The sequence below is a fragment of the Pristiophorus japonicus genome, chromosome 26 (assembly GCF_044704955.1).
Source record: "Pristiophorus japonicus isolate sPriJap1 chromosome 26, sPriJap1.hap1, whole genome shotgun sequence".
Classification (NCBI taxonomy): domain Eukaryota; kingdom Metazoa; phylum Chordata; class Chondrichthyes; family Pristiophoridae; genus Pristiophorus; species Pristiophorus japonicus.
The window spans coordinates 5,731,345-5,750,385 of NC_092002.1; the positions used below are offsets into that span (position 1 = coordinate 5,731,345).

Sequence of the window (19,041 nt, forward strand, 5' to 3'; positions counted from 1 at the left end):
ATTTTCTTTAATGACAGGAGTCCCAGAGGAGAAGATTTCCTCTTTAAACACCAGGTGATAAAGTCTGAAAAGAAAGAGACTTTCTATAGCGCCTTTCACGACCTCTGGCATCCCAAAGTGCTTTGCAGTCAATTAAATACTTTTGACGTATAGCCATTGTTGTAACATAGGAAACATGACAGCCAATTTTAGCACAGCAAGGTCCTCTGTTTAACGTCTCATCTGAAAGACGGCACCTCCGACAGTGCAGCACTTCCTCAGCACTGCACTGAAGTGCCGGCTAGATTGAGCTCAAGTCTCTGGAGTGGGATTTAAACTCACGCCCTGACTCCGAGGCGAGAGTGCTACCCACTGAGCCACGGCTGACGTTAATTGTGAAAGGGAACGTAAGCTGCCTTTGTTACTGGAAAAGCTTAAAGAAATGGGAATTCTTACATTGGAACAGTGGTGGGAGAATTGCGAACATTGTGATTCTGCCTCTAGCTGTCCTCCAAATGAGCAATTCCAAATTTAAAACAATGCAACTGAATCCTGTGGATTTGCTGATGGACAACTTTTTAAAGCCTACATTGAAATTGAATAGGTCCTGGCATCGGATTTCGAAGTCAGTCTGCTCATAAATTGAGCCCCAGGATTCCAGGCCTTGGCTAAACTCAAAACATTAACTTTGTTAAATATTCTGTAAGAACTTGAATTTTGAGATGCTTTTAGTCACTTCAACTTATTTGAATTTTCCAGTTACAACTTTTACTGGTTCGTGTCACTTTTGGCTTTTGCTGTGACAGTGTAATGGCTGCCTGCTGTGTTTGCTGTAGAACGTGATTCTTGGATCTAACAAGCTTAGCATTGATCAGTGACCCACGTGGTTTACACAAACCTAGCGGACAGAAAGTTTGAACTTTACACTCCTATATTTAGGCATTTCTAACATATGCAGGATATTTAGGATGTAGCTCGATAGGTTAAGTCCCTGGTACAGAGCCAACATCCCGAAGTAAGTTGCATAAGGGAAATGGCTGCATATTCACAGACCAGCCTGCCTGCGGTTTCTCTCTAACCTAATCAGCTCACATCCCTTCGATCACTGTACCTGACCTGCAACACATCCAGCTGATTTTGATGTTTTATTATTGATGAAATCTGTTTTTGTCTTAAGTGGATGTTGATATAGTCGACATCTTAAAAACGCTTCATTCACATTTATATCATTGCTTACTGCCTGATAGGATGCTAAGGCTTTCAGACATAGAATAGGATAATTTCATCAATAATCTCAACAACATATTTGTTTGATTTTAAAATATTTTAAAATTTAAACCCAGTTTAACCCGGAAAGAACTTTTCTGGCATAAAAGAGTAAAAAGATATTAGTCCTGGATGAACCTAAGGATTGAATTGCCTGAAATGTTTTCATTATGCTAGTCAGTCGGGAAAACACCACTGTTGATCTGACAGCAAATAATTGCTTCCACATGATACGGGGACATAAGAAATAGGAGCAGGAGTCGGCCATTTGGCCCCTCGCGCCTGCTCCGCCATTCAGTAAGATCATGGCTGATTTGATCTTGGCCTCAACTCCACTTTCCTGCCTGTTCCCCATAACCCTCGACTCCTCTGTAGTTCAAAAATCTGTCTATCTCAGCCTTAAATATATTCAACGACTCTGTCTACTTTCCCAACATGCAATGCCAAGCCAAAAAACGACAGCTCTCCAACGCAGTACAGTGATCCCAAATCTAGAGCCTTACTGTCATTCAACAAGTGGCCAGCGATTCTGTTTTTGCTGTGTGTGTGGTCACCGTTAGTTGTGAAAGAATATATTGCTCAATACAGGAATGGGCGGTACAGGGTGTTATTGCTCGGATGTGCTGTGGTCCACTGTGGGAGGCCATAGGATTATGATTTCCCCATTCAAGGAACAACATTAGGGAAGGGCTGGGTGAACGCTGGAATTCTTCCCCACAAGGATTGGAAGGAAAATTTGGAGAGTGACTCACTCCCACCACATTCTCTGAACCTCCCCGTGGTCTTTCTCAAGAGCTGTATTGGCAGAGGCTGAGGTGTGATTGCTTGGCTGAAACCTTGACCCGGGAGTGGTGCGAGTGTGAGGAAAGATGATAGGAGGAAGATAAAGGGAATTCCTTCCATGTGTCGTCCCCCACCCCAAGTCCTTCTGCTTTTCTCTCATCTTTCTGAAGGTGATAATTTATGCTTGGAAACCATTCTACAAGTGCTAGCAGCCCTTGTCTCCAGGCCCATTCTTCATATCTAAGCCGAGATGATGATTGTTGCTGGGTTAGCTATAAAGAGTAAGCAAGCCCAATGACCCCCCTCACCCAACATCCACGTACCGGCACCTTTACATAGAACCATAGAAATTTACAGCACGGAAGGAGGCTATTTCGACCCACCGTGTCCGTGCCAGCCAACAAAAAGCTACCCAGCCTAATCCCACTTTCCAGCTCACGGTCCGTAGCCCTGTAGGTTACGGCACTTCAGGTGCACATCCAAGTACTTTTTAAATCTGGTGGGGTTCCTGCCTCTACCACCCTTTCAGGCAGTGAGTTCCAGACCCCCACCACCCTCTGGGTGAAGACATTTCCCCTCAAACCTCCTCTAAACCTCCCCCCAATTACTTTAAATCTATGCCCCCTGGTTGTTGACCCCTCTGTTAAGGGAAATAGGTCCGTCCTATCCACTCTATCCAGGCCCCTCATAATTTTATACACCTCAATCAGGTCTCCCCTCAGCCTCTTCGGTTCCAAAGAAAACAACCACAGCCTATCCAATCTTTCCTCATAGCTAAAATTTTCCAGTCCAGGCAACATCCTTGTAAATCTCCTCTGTACCCTCTCGAGTGCAATCACATCTTTCCTGTAATGCGGTGACCAGAATAGGTCATTGAATAGTCAGCAGCAGGAACTTTGTGTGTGTGTGTGTGTGTGTGTGGTGCAGTCAGTGACTACACCAATACAACAGAGGTCAGTGGGAGGGGTTGGGGTTCGTGGCCTTGGCTTTAATTCAGCTCATTGTTCACAACAAGTCTCTAACTTGGAGCAGGCTGAAATTACGAGCCACAGTAATTAGCCAAACATTCTCGGAATGAGTGCAGCAATAAACTATAGAAGACCCACTGGTGTGGCATCAAGATGAGCGGCTCGGTTACACAAAGGCGGGGTATGTAAGGCACTGTAATTACTATTCATGAGCACCCATGTTTGCCTGAATGTAATGTACTGGAAAATTATAAATCACCAGCAAATTCCACTTTCAAGTGCAATAATACATTTTCACTGCGGTGTTCAGTGTTCCCTATCTACATAAAATGATCTGGATGCAGAAACAATTTGTAAGCTTGTTAAATGTGCAGATATCCCTAAAATAGAAAGTTCACTGGGGATTGGGTGTGCAATTAATGTTGTGTAAAAGGATTTAGATCATGCAAATGGCAAGTGAAATTTAATAGACTAATGCAAAGTATTGCATGTTGTAGGGGGGAGAGAGAGAATGAGCAACACTGGGGATATAATGAACTGAATAGAACTGAAGACTTTGAGAGGGACTATAGGACAAGAAATCCCAAGCCTCCTCTCCATGCATAATTGCCTCAAGGCCCTTTCTCCTGCCCTCTTCACCCTTCTTCACCCTCCTCCACAGTACCAGGTAAAAAGATTTTTTCTTGTGTCAAATTGAGGCCTCTCCTCAGGATATCCCAAAGCAAATGACCGATTGGAGGTGCAGTCACGGTCATGTAGGTGAACGTGGCAGACATACCTGGGCCAACAGACAGCAAAATGAGATTAAGGACCAGGTAATTGGTTGCTCTTTTGGTGGTGGCGAAGGGAACAAGGTTGGACAGGAGACGGGGAGAACAACCTCCTCATTGAATAGTACCATATGATCTCTTGCACCTGTCCGAGCAGACTGACGGTTGAACATCTCATCATCATCATAGGCAGTCCCTCGAAGCGAGGATGACTTGCTGCCGCGCCAAAAAGGGATGAGTTCACAAGTGTTTCAATAAAGGACCTAATATTCCAGATCCCGAACTGCATCCTGAAGGGTGGAAGGTGCCTGTGCGTGGATTTTTTTAACGTGTGGTGGCCATTGCGCACTAGCAACACAGGCTTGACAGAGCTAGGTCTTAGTCCAGTGGCAAGGGTTACCCAAGACGACTGGAGACCAGCTTTGCTGCACGGACCTAGTGCGCACACATATCGCAGTGTGGGCTGGCCCGTGCTGCCCCTGGGCCCTCGTCTCTTCTGGGCCCCAAACTCGAGTCTCTCCTGGGCCCCGGTCACTTCCCTTTACAAACTCTTGCCTCCTTCACCCCTCCTGCAGTGCCTGCCCGCACTGCAATCAGCGACCTGACTTTGCCGCCACACACTGCTCCCTCCAATGGCCCTGGCCCGCTGCTGACCTTGCAGGCCGGGACCGCGCCGGTTTCCGGGCCGCCACACGCCGCTCCCTCCAATGGCCCCGGCCTGCTGAATGTCTCGTCCGAAAGATGGCACCTCCTGACAGTGCAGTACTCCCTCAGTTCTGTACTGAAGTGTCGGTCTAGGTTGTGTGCTCAGGTCTTGGGGGTTGGGGCTCGAACCCATAACTTTTGACTGAGGCGAGAGTGCTACCACTGAGCCACGCTAATGCACACTTAAATTATTTTGAGGTGTAAAGCAACACTCGCTCTTCTGTCAGCTTTGGTAACTGGCGTCATTGGTGCTTGTGTTCAGCAACGACAGCTTGCATTTATATAGTGACTTCAACATAGAAGGAGGTCCCACGCGCTTCACAGAGACATCATCAGACCAAAATAGACGCCGAATCAAGAAGATATTAAGAGGGGCAGCCAATGGCTTTGTCAGAAAGGTGGCTTTTAGAGAAGGTCTTAAAGGTGGAGAGGCAGAAGGAGTTCTGTAGCGTGAGGCCTAGATAGAAACATAGAAAATAGGTGCAGGAGTAGGCCATTCGGCCCTTCTAGCCTGCACTGCCATTCAATGAGTTCATGGCTGAACATGCAACTTCAGTACCCCCTTCCTGCTTTCTCGCCATACCCCTTGATCCCCCTAGTAGTAAGGACTTCATCTAACTCCCTTTTGAATATATTTAGTGAATTGGCCTCAACAACTTTCTGTGGTAGAGAATTCCACAGGTTCACCACTCTCTGGGTGAAGAAGTTTCTCCTCATCTCGGTCCTAAATGGCTTACCCCTTATCCTTAGACTGTGACCCCTGGTTCTGGACTTCCCCAACATCGGGAACATTCTTCCTGCATCTAACCTGTCTAAACCCGTCAGAATTTTAAACGTTTCTATGAGATCCCCCCTCATTCTTCTGAACTCCAGTGAATACAAGCTCAGTGATCCAGTCTTTCTTGATAGGTCAGTCCCGCCATCCCGGGAATCAGTCTGGTGAACCTTCGCTGCACTCCCTCAATAGCAAGAATGTCCTTCCTCAAGTTAGGAGACCAAAACTGTACACAATACTCCAGGTGTGGCCTCACCAAGGCCCTGTACAACTGTAGCAACACCTCCCTGCCCCTGTACTCAAATCCCCTCGCTATGAAGGCCAACATGCCATTTGCTTTCTTAACCGCCTGCTGTACCTGCATGCCAATCTTCAATGACTGATGTACCATGACATCCAGGTCTCGTTGCACCTCCCCTTTTCCTAATCTGTCACCATTCAGATAATAGTCTGTCTCTCTGTTTTTACCACCAAAGTGGATAACCTCACATTTATCCACATTATACTTCATCTGCCATGCATTTGCCCACTCACCTAACCTATCCAAGTCGCTCTGCAGCCTCACAGCATCCTCCTCGCAGCTCACACTGCCACCCAACTTGGTGTCATCCGCAAATTTGGAGATACTACATTTAATCCCCTCGTCTAAATCATTAATGTACAGTGTAAACAGCTGGGGCCCCAGCACAGAACCTTGCGGTACCCCACTAGTCACTGCCTGCCATTCTGAAAAGTACCCATTTACTCCTACTCTTTGCTTCCTGTCTGACAACCAGTTCTCAATCCATGTCAGCACACTACCCCCAATCCCATGTGCTTTAACTTTCCACATTAATCTCTTGTGTGGGACCTTGTCGAAAGCCTTCTGAAAGTCCAAATATACCACATCAACTGGTTCTCCCTTGTCCACTCTACTGGAAACATCCTCAAAAAATTCCAGAAGATTTGTCAAGCATGATTTCCCTTTCACAAATCCATGCTGACTTGGACCTATCATGTCACCTTTTTCCAAATGCGCTGCTATGACATCCTTAATAATTGATTCTATAATTTTACCCACTACTGAGGTCAGGCTGACCAGTCTATAATTCCCTGTTTTCTCTCTCCCTCCTTTTTTAAAAAGTGGGGTTACATTGGCTACTCTCCTCTCCATAGGAACTGATCCAGAGTTAATGGAATGTTGGAAAATGACTGTCAATGCATCCGCTATTTCCTTAAGTACTGTTAGATGGCTGTTGTGCAACCACCAATGGACGGGGAAAGAGGGAGTGGTGGGGGGAATGCCAAAGAGGCCTGATTTGGAGGAGCGCAGAGTTGTGGATGGTGGAGGTGGGATGTAGTTTCGGCTGGAGGATGGGTGATGTGTCTGTAAAGTGTTGTAAAAGTTGAGTTTGGAAGTGACAAAGGCATGGATGAGGGTTTCAGGTAGCAGATGGGTTGGGGCAGGGGTGGAGACGAGCAGTGTAATGGAGGTGGGGGCAGACGATCTTCCTGATGGGGAGGATGTGGGGTTTGGAAGCAAAACCCGAGGTCAAATAAGACATTGAGGTTGTGAACAGACTGGTTCAGCCCAAGGCACTGGCTGGAGGGTGAAATCGGTGGCAAGGGAACGGAGCTTATGCTGGGGGCAGAAGACAATGGCTTCGACCTTCTCAATGTTTAGCTGTCCAAATAAAAATAAATTTTGACAAGGAAATGGAAATAAATAGATTCCTCATTGTTATGTCTCAAATAAAGCAATGTGACTGAATACTGTAAAGTTGAGTAAGTGTGACCTTAGTCTTTTTATTCTGACTCCAGAGTGCTGGCACAGCAGGGGAGGCCTGCTTATATACAGTGCTCCCAAGGGAGGCTGGGATCCCTTGGGACTCCCAACAGATACACCCTCTGGTGGCGGTAGAATGCTGGTTACAAGGTGTTGCATACATAACACTCATGACCTTCAACAAGGCAGTCACAGGGATTATAAAGTACAAAGGTTATAAGTTGTATTTTAAGCACAACACTGGGGAAAGATTCTTGACGCTTGACGCACACTGAAGATGAAGAGCTAATAAAGATATCTCTCTCTGCACCCATTCAGTGGCATTTGCTGCACATTGTTAGGGAGCAGCGCCTAATCACCAACATGTGGCTAGATGAGGGCAGAAATTAAACAGCATTTACATTCCGAATCTGCTAGTGGTTTCCCTTCAGAGAATAGAATGGCTTCGCAGGAGGAATCAAAACCAATTTGTGCTGGCACTTGAGATCTGAGGAGTTCCAAATACTTTTGCCTTGGGGGGGGGGGGGGGAACAGTATTTCCAACAGTGCTCACACAAAGCCTCAGTTGTCAGTGTGCCTGTGCAAAACTTTTGTTCCTTCCAACATGTATTAGAAGTTTGTTAGTGTGATCAAAAGGCTTTTCCTCTTCCCATATAAAAGCCTCATGCAGTGCGCTCTCTTTACTTCCCGTCAATGTCTTCTGTCCTGAAGGGACTGGCTTGCTCTGGCGTCTGTCTGCTTTCACGAACACTGCGCCTTCGCTTACTGACTCGACAACAACTTGCCTTTGCAGCGCCTTTAACGTAGTGAAACGTCCCCAGGCGCTTCACAGGAGCGTAATCGGACAAAGTTTGAGACCGAACCGCACAAGGAGAAATTAGGGCAGGTGACCAAAAGCTTGGTCAAAGAGCTGCTATTTAAGAAGCATCTTAAAGTAGGAGAAAGAGATTTAGGGAGGGAATTTCAGAGTTTAGAGCCTAGACCAGCTGAAGGCACAGGCGTCGATGGGGGTGAAGTACGTCGAGGATGCACAAGAGCACAGAATAACGCAGAGTTTTTGAGGGGGTTGTAGGCGCTGTTCCCTTTAAGCTGCGTGGCTACGCAGCGCTCCAGTGATCCCGTGTAGCTGGCTTGTCCGTGCAAAAAACGCGCACGTGCGGTATTTAGAATGGCCCGTGCGGCCCCCCCAAAAAATTAGAGGGAACATTGGTTGTAGGGCTGGAGTATGTTAGAGAAAGGGAGGGGCGAGGCCAGGGCGGGATTTGAGCGTATGAATGAGAATTTTACATTTGAGGTGTCGCTGGACCGGGAGCCACTTTAGGTCAGCGAGCATGGGTGTTCTTCGAGCTTGTGTTGAGCTTTGTTGGAACAGGGCAAGAGGCCGAGGACGGAGAAATAAGAGTGGGAGTGGAGCGGAGAATTAAAGTGACCGGCAACCGGAAGCTCGGGGTCACACTTATGGACTGAATGGAGGTGTTCTACAAAGCAGTCACCCATTCTGTGTTTGGTCTCCAGTGTAGAGAAGACCGCATCGTGAGCAACGAAATACAGTATACTAAATTGAGAGAAGTACAAGTAAAATCGCTGTTTTACGTAGGAGTAGCCCTGGACAGTGGGAAGGAAGGAGGTAAAAGGGCAGCTGTTGCTGCATCTGTGTGGGAAGGGGAGGGGGGTGATTGAGGAGTGGACTTGGGTGCCGCGGAGGGAGCAGTCCCTTCGGAATGCTGAGGGGGGAGGGGGAAGATGTGTTTTGTGGTGGGATCACGCTGGAGGTGGTGAAGGATGATCTTTTGAACGTGGAGGGCGGTAGGATGAAAGGTGAGGTCAAGGGGAACCCTATCGTAGCTCCGAGAGGGAGGGGAAAGGGTGAGAGCAGACGTGCGGGAACTAGAACGGACACAATTGAGGGCCATGTCAACCACGGTAGAGGGGAATCCTCAGTTGAGGAAAAAGCAAGACCGATCTGAAATACTAGTATGGAAGGTGTCCGAATAGATGCGATGGGAACGGAGAAACTGGGAGAATGGAACGGGGTCCTTACAGGAGGTGGGGTGGGTGGAAGTGTAGTCCAGGTAGCTATGGGAGTCAGTGGGCTTATGGTGAATGTTTGTCAGTAGATATTCTAGAGCTTCACTTGACAACCATTTGAGGGTTGGGTACAAATTTTGCAGAAGCTTTCCTCGGAAGATTTTAGATATGTTGAGTCCATGATGGGACAGGTTGTACGTGGTCTGGGGAAGAAGTGGGTTTGACGGCTCAATGGCCTTTTCTGGTTCCATGCTTCATGTTCTCGAGTTTGGTTGATTTGTGGCGTGAGTTTGTGCCTTCACACAACGGATTCCAGATCTGCGGCAGGGTAGTAGAGGCAGAGTGTTCCTCCCCTCCTAGCTCATGCAATGTTGGCATAGTCTTGGGGAAGCCTCAGTCCTAACTTCCAGAAGACCATGTGAGCTACCCAAAGGCATATCAGCCAATAAATGCAGAAAAGTTCTGATGACCCAATTTGAAAAACTGTGCCACTATTCACGCATGCCACTATTTTTGACCCATACTTTTGCGAGCATTAAAAGACAAAGAAGTGTTTGTAGCCCAGTCCCAGACACAATATTTATAATTCATTGTCTTTAAACTCGGCATTCTGTTTGTCTTCCCCAGGAATTCCAATGTTGCCTCTACAAATATCTTCGGGCAGCCCAGGTTGCGTGCCTCTCTCCGAGACCTCCGATCACCACGTAGAACCTACAAATCAACCCTCGAAGAAGATTTAAAGAAGCTTATTTTGCTGGATGGCCCTTTGCTGGAGGCGGATAAAGAAATGCTTGTAAGTCCTACCTTGGGCAGTAGGGGTGGATGGGTGGGTGCTGGAATTATCAATTGCCTGTTGCCAGTGAGCGAATGAAATGTAAGCTGGGAATTTGGGGGTTTGTTTGTGATGTATTCTTTACCCGCAAGCGCTACAAAGATTGCATCAAGGCTAACCTCCAGTACTGTGGCATCCGACCAAAGGACCTCGAGAATACAGCAGCTAATAAAATCCAGTGGCGAACCCTCACGAGGACTGCCTTCGAAGAAAGCCGATGTCAACGCCTGCGGGACACTAGAGATAGACGACATCAGGTGGTAGTACTGTCAGCATCAGGCACATCGAACTTCCCTTGTCGGACATGCAAGAGACTGTGCATCCAGAATTGGCCTATACAGCCACTTGAAGACACATGCCATTGATGATTAGCACATCAACGTCTTTGTTGGATACGACAGACTACCAAGAGATTCTTTACCACATCAAAACACACACACACTACAAGATGGCGCTACAGGAACTTGTCATCGTGTGACTTGTCTCATGACCCTTTTATTGTATTTACATCAGTAGTCCACTAGGTGGAGCAATAGTCCACTGGGGGGAGCTCTATATTACAGTCTACATAAGAAATAGAAGCACGAGTAGGCCGTTCAAGCCTGCTCCGCCATTAAATAAGATCATAGCTGATCATCTACCTCAACTCCACCTTCCTGCACTATTCCCTTTGACCTTGATTCCCTTTGTATCCAAAAATCTATTTGATCTCTGTCTTGAATATACTCAACGACTGAGCATCCACAGCCCTCTGGGGTAAAGAATTCCAAAGATTCACCACCCGTTGGAATTCTCTATGAATTCTTGCGTATAAAGGAAGGTAGACCAGAGGGAGAATCATCGCTAGGCTGCTCCTGTGCAGATTATCTCTTGAGAAATAGGAGCAGGAGTAGGCCCTACGACCCCTCGAGCCTGCTCCGCCATTCAGTAAGATCATGGCTGATCATCGACCTCCAATCCACATTTCGCTTGATTGCCCAAGACTCCAAACATAGAACAGAATTTAGATCAAATTATGGGAGACTAAGAGAGAAACAGTATCTCCTGAGGACAGGGGAGAAACAGAATTTAGAAATGCAAACTGCTGAAAGAAGCCATGTCAGATTGAAGCGTGTGTAGCACTGGTCTAGATGGTTTACTCTGAGTAGAGTGGTAATGAATCTGTTGAAAATGCAATCATGCATTTCAATAATTGGTTGCATTTTCCATTTATGACTTGCATGCCACTGAATCTTGGTTTTCGCATATGCTGCATATCTATATGCTTCTTTAGTTTGGACCACTTTACAGGACTTTTTTAAAAATGGGAAACCTAGGTGAACATAAGAATGTAAGAAATAGGAGCAGGAATCGGCCATTCGGCCCCTCGAGCCTGCTCCGCCATTCAATAAGATCATGGCTGATCGGACCTTGGCCTCAACTCGACTTCCCCGCCCACTCCCCATAACCCTTGACTCCCTTATTGTTCAAAAATCTGTCTATCTCCACCTTAACTATATTCAATAACCCAGCCTCCACAGCTCACTGGGGCAGAGAATTCCACAGATTTGCAACCCTCTGGGAGAAGAAATTCCTCCTCATGGGTGACCCCTTATTCTGAAACTATGCCCCCTAGTTCTAGATTCCCCCACGAGAGGCAACATCCTGTGAAGGACTATTGCTAGTTGAAAATAGGAAAGATGATGGGATAAATCAGAACGCAGTGGCTCAGTGGCACCAGGCTTCGGTTTAAAAGTTCTTGTGCAGAATACTGCATCAGGCAAGATAGTAGAGTAAAAAACACAGGAGCATTCAAAGCAGAGTTACATTCCGTGTTGGGAAAGTTGGGATACAAGAGCGTCGAGCTTTATCGGGTCAGTCGACTTTTTCTCATGGTGGACGGTTGGAATGAGGGAGGGAAGAAATTTGAAGCTTTGTATCTCTTTATAGGACAAACGGTGAAATTAAATTTGTCAAATCAAGCAGTAGTGGGAGGTAGGTTGGAGGAGGAAGGGGAAAGACCCTGGGAGATGAGAATGGCCCCAGTTTGGGATTCTGTGAAAGGGTGAGTTGCATCAAATCTGCCCAAGGGTTTCATTCACTTTTTTAAATTTGCGAAATGTGGCACGTGGACAGGATCTTGTGTGCGATATATTTTTCTCGCATTTTCCCACTTGTGCAAGTACTCTGCACAGTTCAACTGGGTTGCAGTCGCTGCAAGGAGAACAGGTTGTTGAAGAGATCTGCTTCACATCACAGCCCCACGAGCTTCACTTCCAGCAGTATGGTCGTACCCAGAGCTGCACAGACTGTCGAACCTCCAGTGTATTGTGTCTCACAGTGGTACGTCGTGGCTTCCATATCGCAGCTGCTTGAGGAAGACGTGTTGCAGAGGCCAGGGTCTGACCCAACGGCCATCCTTCATGGGAAGAAGGGGAAAATGAAAGGGCCAGTCATCCCAATCCTGTCTAGATTGGCACCATCAGAACTCTAGGAGCAACCCTCCATGCCGTTGTTCAATGGGAACACAAAAACAGGAGGAGGACATTGAGCCCCTCGAGCCTGCTCCGCCATTCAATGAGATCTGTGGCCGAACTCCATATCCCCCCCACCCTATAGAAACATAGAAAATAGGTGCAGGAGCAGGCCATTCAGCTCTTCTAGCCTGCACCGCCATTCAATAAGTTCATAACTTCAGTAATCCCTTCCTGCTTTCTCGCCATATCCCTTGATCCCCCGAGTAGTAAGGACTTCATCTAACTCCCTTTTGAATATATTAAGTGAATTGGCCTCAACTACTTTCTGTGGTAGAGAATTCCACAGGTTCACCACTCTCTGGGTGAAGAAGTTTCTCCTCATCTCGGTCCTAAATGGCTTACCCCTTATCCTTAGACTGTGACCCCTGGTTCTGGACTTCCCCAACATTGGGAACATTCTTCCTGCATCCAACCTGTCCAAACCCGTCAGAATTTTAAACGTTTCTATGAGGTCCCCTCTCACTCTTCTGAACTCCAGTGAATACAAGCCCAGTTGATCCAGTCTTTCTTGATAGGTCAGTCCCACCATACCGGGAATCAGTCTGGTGAATATTCGCTGCACTCCCTCAATAGCAAGAACGTCCTTCCTCAAGTTAGGAGACCAAAACTGTACACAATACTCCAGGTATGGCCTCACCAAGGCCCTGTACAACTGTAGCAACACCTCCCTGCCCCTGTACTCAAATCCCCTCGCTATGAAGGCCAACATGTCATTTGCTTTCTTAACCGGCTGCTGTACCTGCATGCCAACCTTCAATGACTGATGTACCATGACACCCAGGTCTCGCTGCACCTTCCCCCTTCCTAATCTGTCACCATTCAGATAATAGTCTGTCTCTCTGTTTTTACCACCAAAGTGGATAACCTCACATTTATCCACAGTATACTTCATCTGCCACGCATTTGCCCACTCACCTAACCTATCCAAGTCACTCTGCAGCCTCATAGCATCCTCCTCGCAGCTCACACTGCCACCCAACTTAGTGTCATCCGCAAATTTGGAGATACTACATTTAATCCCCTCGTCTAAATCATTAATGTACAATGTAAACAGCTGGGGCCCCAGCACAGAACCTTGCGGTACCCCACTAGTCACTGCCTGCCATTCTGAAAAGTACCCATTTACTCCTACTCTTTGCTTCCTGTCTGACAACCAGTTCTCAATCCACGTCAGCACACTACCCCCAATCCCATGTGCTTTAACTTTCCACATTAATCTCCTGTGTGGGACCTTGTCGAAAGCCTTCTGAAAGTCCAAATATACCACAAAACTGGTTCTCCTTTGTCCACTCTACTGGAAACATCCTCAAAAAATTCCAGGAGATTTGTCAAGCATGATCTCCCTTTCACAAATCCATGCTGACTTGGACCTATCATGTCACCATTTTCCAAATGCGCTGCTATGACATCCTTAATAATTGATTCCATCATTTTACCCATTACCGATGTCAGGCTGACCGGTCTATAATTCCCTGTTTTCTCTCTCCCTCCTTTTTTAAAAAGTGGGGTTACATTGGCTACCCTCCACTCGATAGGAACTGATCCAGAGTCAATGGAATGTTGGAAAATGACTGTCAATGCATCCGCTATTTCCAAGGCCACCTCCTTAAGTACTCTGGGATGCAGTCCATCAGGCCCTGGGGATTTATCGGCCTTCAATCCCATCAATTTCCCCAACACAATTTCCCGACTAATAAAGATTTCCCTCAGTTCCTCCTCCTTACTAGACCCTCTGACCCCTTTTATATCCGGAAGGTTGTCTGTGTCCTCCTTAGTGAATACTGAACCAAAGTACTTGTTCAATTGGTCTGCCATTTCTTTGTTCCCCGTTATGACTTCCCCTGATTCTGACTGCAGGGGACCTACGTTTGTCTTTACTAACCTTTTTCTCTTTACATACCTATAGAAACTTTTGCAATCCGCCTTAATGTTCCCTGCAAGCTTCTTCTCGTACTCCATTTTCCCTGCCCTAATCAAACCCTTTGTCCTCCTCTGCTGAGTTCTAAATTTCTCCCAGTCCCCAGGTTCGCTGCTATTTCTGGCCAATTTGTATGCCACTTCCTTGGCTTTAATACTATCCCTGATTTCCCTAGATAGCCACGGTTGAGCCACCTTCCCTTTTTTATTTTTACGCCAGACAGGAATGTACAATTGTTGTAATTCATCCATGCGGTCTCTAAATGTCTGCCATTGCCCATCCACAGTCAACCCCTTAAGTATCATTCGCCAATCTATCTTAGCCAATTCACGCCTCATACCTTCAAAGTTACCCTTCTTTAAGTTCTGGACCATGGTCTCTGAATTAACTGTTTCATTCTCCATCCTAATGCAGAATTCCACCATATTATGGTCACTCTTCCCCAAGGGGCCTCGCACAATGAGATTGTTAATTAATCCTCTCTCATTACACAACACCCAGTCTAAGATGGCCTCCCCCCTAGTTGGTTCCTCGACATATTGGTCTAGAAAACCATCCCTTATGCACTCCAGGAAATCCTCCTCCACCGTATTGCTTCCAATTTGGCTAGCCCAATCTATGTGCATATTAAAGTCACCCATTATAACTGCTGCACCTTTATTGCATGCACTCCTAATTTCCTGTTTGATGCCCTCCCCAACATCACTACTACTGTTTGGAGGTCTGTACACAACTCCCACTAACGTTTTTTGCCCTTTAGTGTTCTGCAGCTCTACCCATATAGATTCCACATCATCCAAGCTAATGTCTTTCCTAACTATTTCATTAATCTCCTCTTTAACCAGCAATGCTACCCCACCTCCTTTTCCTTTTATTCTATCCTTCCTGAATGTTGAATACCTCTGGATGTTGAGTTCCCAGCCCTGATCATCCTGGAGCCACGTCTCCGTAATCCCAAACACATCATATTTGTTAACATCTATTTGCACAGTTAATTCATCCACCGTATTGCGGATACTCCTTGCATTAAGACACAAAGCCTTCAGGCTTGCTTTTTTAACACCATCTGTCCTTTTAGAATTTTGCTGTACAGTGGCCCTTTTTGTTCTTTGCCTTGGGTTTCTCTGCCCTCCACTTTTCCTCATCTCCTTTCTGTCTTTTGCTTTTGCCTCATTTTTGTCTCCCTCTGTCTCCCTGCATAGGTTCCCATCCCCCTGCAATATTAGTTTAACTCCTCCCCAACAGCACTAGCAAACACTCCCCCTAGGACATTGGTTCCGGTCCTGCCCAGGTGCAGACCGTCCGGTTTGTACTGGTCCCACCTCCCCCAGAACCGGTTCCAATGCCCCAGGAATTTGAATCCCTCCCTGCTGCACCACTGCTCAAGCCACGTATTCATCTGCGCTATCCTGCGATTCCTACTCTGACCAACACGTGGCACTGGTAGCAATCCCGAGATTACTACTTTTGAGGTCCTACTTTTTAATTTAGCTCCTAGCTCCTTAAATTCTTTTCGTAGGACCTCATCCCTTTTTTTACGTTGTGCACCAATGTGCACCATGACAACTGGCTGTTCTCCCTCCCATTTCAGAATGTCCTGCACCCGCTCCGAGACATCCTTGACCCTTGTACCAGGGAGGCAACATACCATCCTGGAGTCTCGGTTGCGGCCGCAGAAACGCCTATCTATTCCTCTCACCATCGAATCCCCTATCACTATCGCCCATATTGCTTAATACCTTTGGTTAACAGAAATCTATCAATCTCAGATTTAAAATGAACAATCGATCTAGCATCAATTGCCTTTTGTCGAAGATAGTTCCAAACTTCTACCACCTTTTGTGTGTAAAAGTGTTGCCTAACTTCACTCCCGAAAAGTCTGGCTCTAATTTTTAGGTTATGTCCCCGAGTCCTCGACGCCCCAACCAGCGGGAATAGTTTCTCTCTGTCTATATCTTATAAACTTCGATCACACACCCCTTAACTTTCTGACTTCCAGCAAATACAACCCTAGTTTTGGAATTTGATGGGGAAACGGCACAACATAGGGGAGGTGAAATAAAGACAAAATAATACCCAAGCTTGACTCAGCGCAAGATTGTTTGAGCAGTTGTTATTGATGTGCAGCTAGTTCTGTGGCCATAGTATTCTGTCTTTGGGTGGATGCAGTTCGCGGTCAATTTCCAGGTGAATTGCCCTCGCAATGAGCATGATCAGCAGACTGTTGTCTTATTGTTTGTCTGACACAGTTGTACTTTGGTAATGTCCACTGTCGGTGAATGACAGCGAGCCAGGGATAGCTGTCCTCCTGTGTGCTGCCTTATATTAAACCTCCCCATCAGCAAATACCCGAGATCAACCACACTGCAACGTGAAGGTGCGCTGGCACCAGCCCGAGTCCTGGCACACTGTGCAGGTGAGTGTTAGTGCCCCAGCACACCACAGCATTCCGAACTCGATCAGCCGTGACATTGTTTACATACAATGCAAGGGAGAAGCCATTCACTTCTGTTTATGTTTGAGGGACCAGCCGTTGACTTGTGGGCGTGAGTTCACTGATTACAGTCTGCGAGGCTCGGTCAACAGTGAATTAACTCCAATCCCGGTCATGGGCCAGCAGCTCGTACAAAGAGGCTGTAATACTCAGCATGCTGTGAAGTAGGATTTCTGCCAATGCATTTGTAGACCTGGTGTCTGCAATGAGAAGCTTCAAGCTTCAGCAAGTGTGTGCTGCTGATTATCTCGAACATGCCAGCCCCTTGTGTTTGCATTCTTTCTGCACAAAATGTCATTCTCCTATGACTGTGTCTCATACTAGTACTAGTATGACCCTGGCACGATATAAATAATGGGACACAACAGTGGCCTTTAATCTGTGCCTCCTTGACCCCTGCCCCACCCTCCTTCCACCCCGGGCAACAGGGTGATATCGTCACACTCCTGCATTCATATTCCAGTGGACCTGTATTCCCAAAATGAGTTTGTACAATAGCTTGAAAGTCTCCCGAATGATCCCAAGGAGCTCGGAGAGCATGTGTCGATTCCCAGTGTTGAGGCCAAGCCTCCTGGCTGCACTGTCCTATCGGGAGTAGTGTTGTCCAGGAAGTTCGAACGCAATCAATGATCCGAAATCCTCCTTGCGAGGTACATAAGAATTGGGAGCGGGAGTCCGCCATTCGGCCCCTCGAGCCTCCTCCACCATTCAGTAAGATCATGGCTGATCTGATCTTGGCCTCAACTCCACTTCCCTGCCCTCTTCCCATAACCCTCGACTCCCTTATTCAAAAATCTGTGTCTCTCCCCCTTAAATATACAGGTACGTCTCTCATCCAGCAACCTCGGGACCGAGACCGTGCCGGTTTTTGGATTTTTCCAGATTTCGGATCACTCAGTCTTCGTGTCGTGGGTCGGGTCGGGCTGGGTCAAGGGTCATTTGGCAAGGCTCGGACTAATTGCACGCCATTTAAAACATCGCAGCGAAGCTCCCAAAAATGCCCGATTTTCGGATAGCCGGATTTGAGACGTCGTACCTGTATTCAATACACCGGATACCTTCCGAGCACAAGTGTCACGTGGCCTTTGCGAAGCCTTCGCTTTGGTTTATAATGTTTTTTTTAAATATCTCTGCTTCTCTCTAGCATTCTTCGCGAAAGACCCTGCAGAGGACGCTGTCCGATGAAAGTATCTGCAGTGGCCGGAGGGAGCCCAGCTTCTCCAATTCCCAGATCGCAGCTCTGGACCAGGCCCTGCCAAACGATGTGATTTTCACCAGTGCATATCCTTCCCAAACACTACCCATTCGCAGAGTCGCCCAGCCTCCGGGAGCAATCAGCCTTGAAAAGAAATGTAAGAATATAAAATAAATTGCAGTAATATCTGCTCAATTATTCTCTGAATCTTTCTCATTGTGAATTTAGAGTTTTAACGCCTGTCCTTATTCTACTCATGTATATGTACATTTAGAATAATTGTAAGCATGCAAAGAACAGCATTTTATCCTCGTGATTTCTCTCCTTTCCCGCCCCAATTCATTTTCTCCACTTTAGACACTTTGACAGCATTAACCTACCAACACAGGTGCCTTGCCTTGTTTTGTCTTGCCTCGTTTGACTTGTCGTATGCAGTCTCACTGTACTCCGCCAACTTTGGCCGGACACCGGGGAGAACTCCCCTGCTCTTCTAGGAAATAGTGGCCATGGGATCTTTTACGGCCACCTGAGAGAGTCTGCGGGGCCCCGGTTTAATGTCTCATCCGAAAGACGGCACCTCCGACAGTGCGGCACTCCCTCAGCACTGCATTGGGAGTGTCAGCCTAGATTTTTGTGCTTGAGTACCTGGAGTGGGACGTGAACCTACAACCTCCTGACTCTGAGGCGAGAGTGCTGCCCACTGAGCCACGGCTGTGTTGTCTCCACCTGTCGCCTCCCTCGGTGTTGGTCTTTGGCACTGGGCCCTTAACGAGGTCAGGGCAGTTTGTCTAATGATACTTATTGCTGCATTTGAACTCTTCAAACAAATGGTGTTACTGTTCTCTCCCTGGTTTATGTTCCCAGGGGTTTGGATGTTTTGGGAGTGGAGGAGGTTGAGATTGTATGACAGCAAGACATTGAACTGGATTGCTGAGGTCCATGTAATCCTGGACACTTGAGGCGGTGTGTAAACTTGGGGCCCCCGAATGTTCCACATCTTTCAGGCTGTGCTTTTTCTCCCCTCTCAGTTGTTATCACACTATGATT

General features: G+C 47.0%; 1 protein-coding gene across 5 annotated transcripts in view; it reads left to right on the forward strand.

Annotated features, from left to right (window-relative positions):
* sipa1l3 (signal-induced proliferation-associated 1 like 3) overlaps positions 1-19,041 on the forward strand; it is a 230,675-nt gene that overhangs the window by 187,747 nt on the left and 23,887 nt on the right. For all 5 annotated transcript variants that reach the window (XM_070867704.1, XM_070867703.1, XM_070867706.1 and 2 more), the window contains 2 exons: positions 9,667-9,832; positions 17,944-18,151. In XM_070867704.1, coding sequence (XP_070723805.1) covers positions 9,667-9,832; positions 17,944-18,151 — 374 coding nt within the window. The remainder of the gene's footprint in view (positions 1-9,666; positions 9,833-17,943; positions 18,152-19,041) is intronic.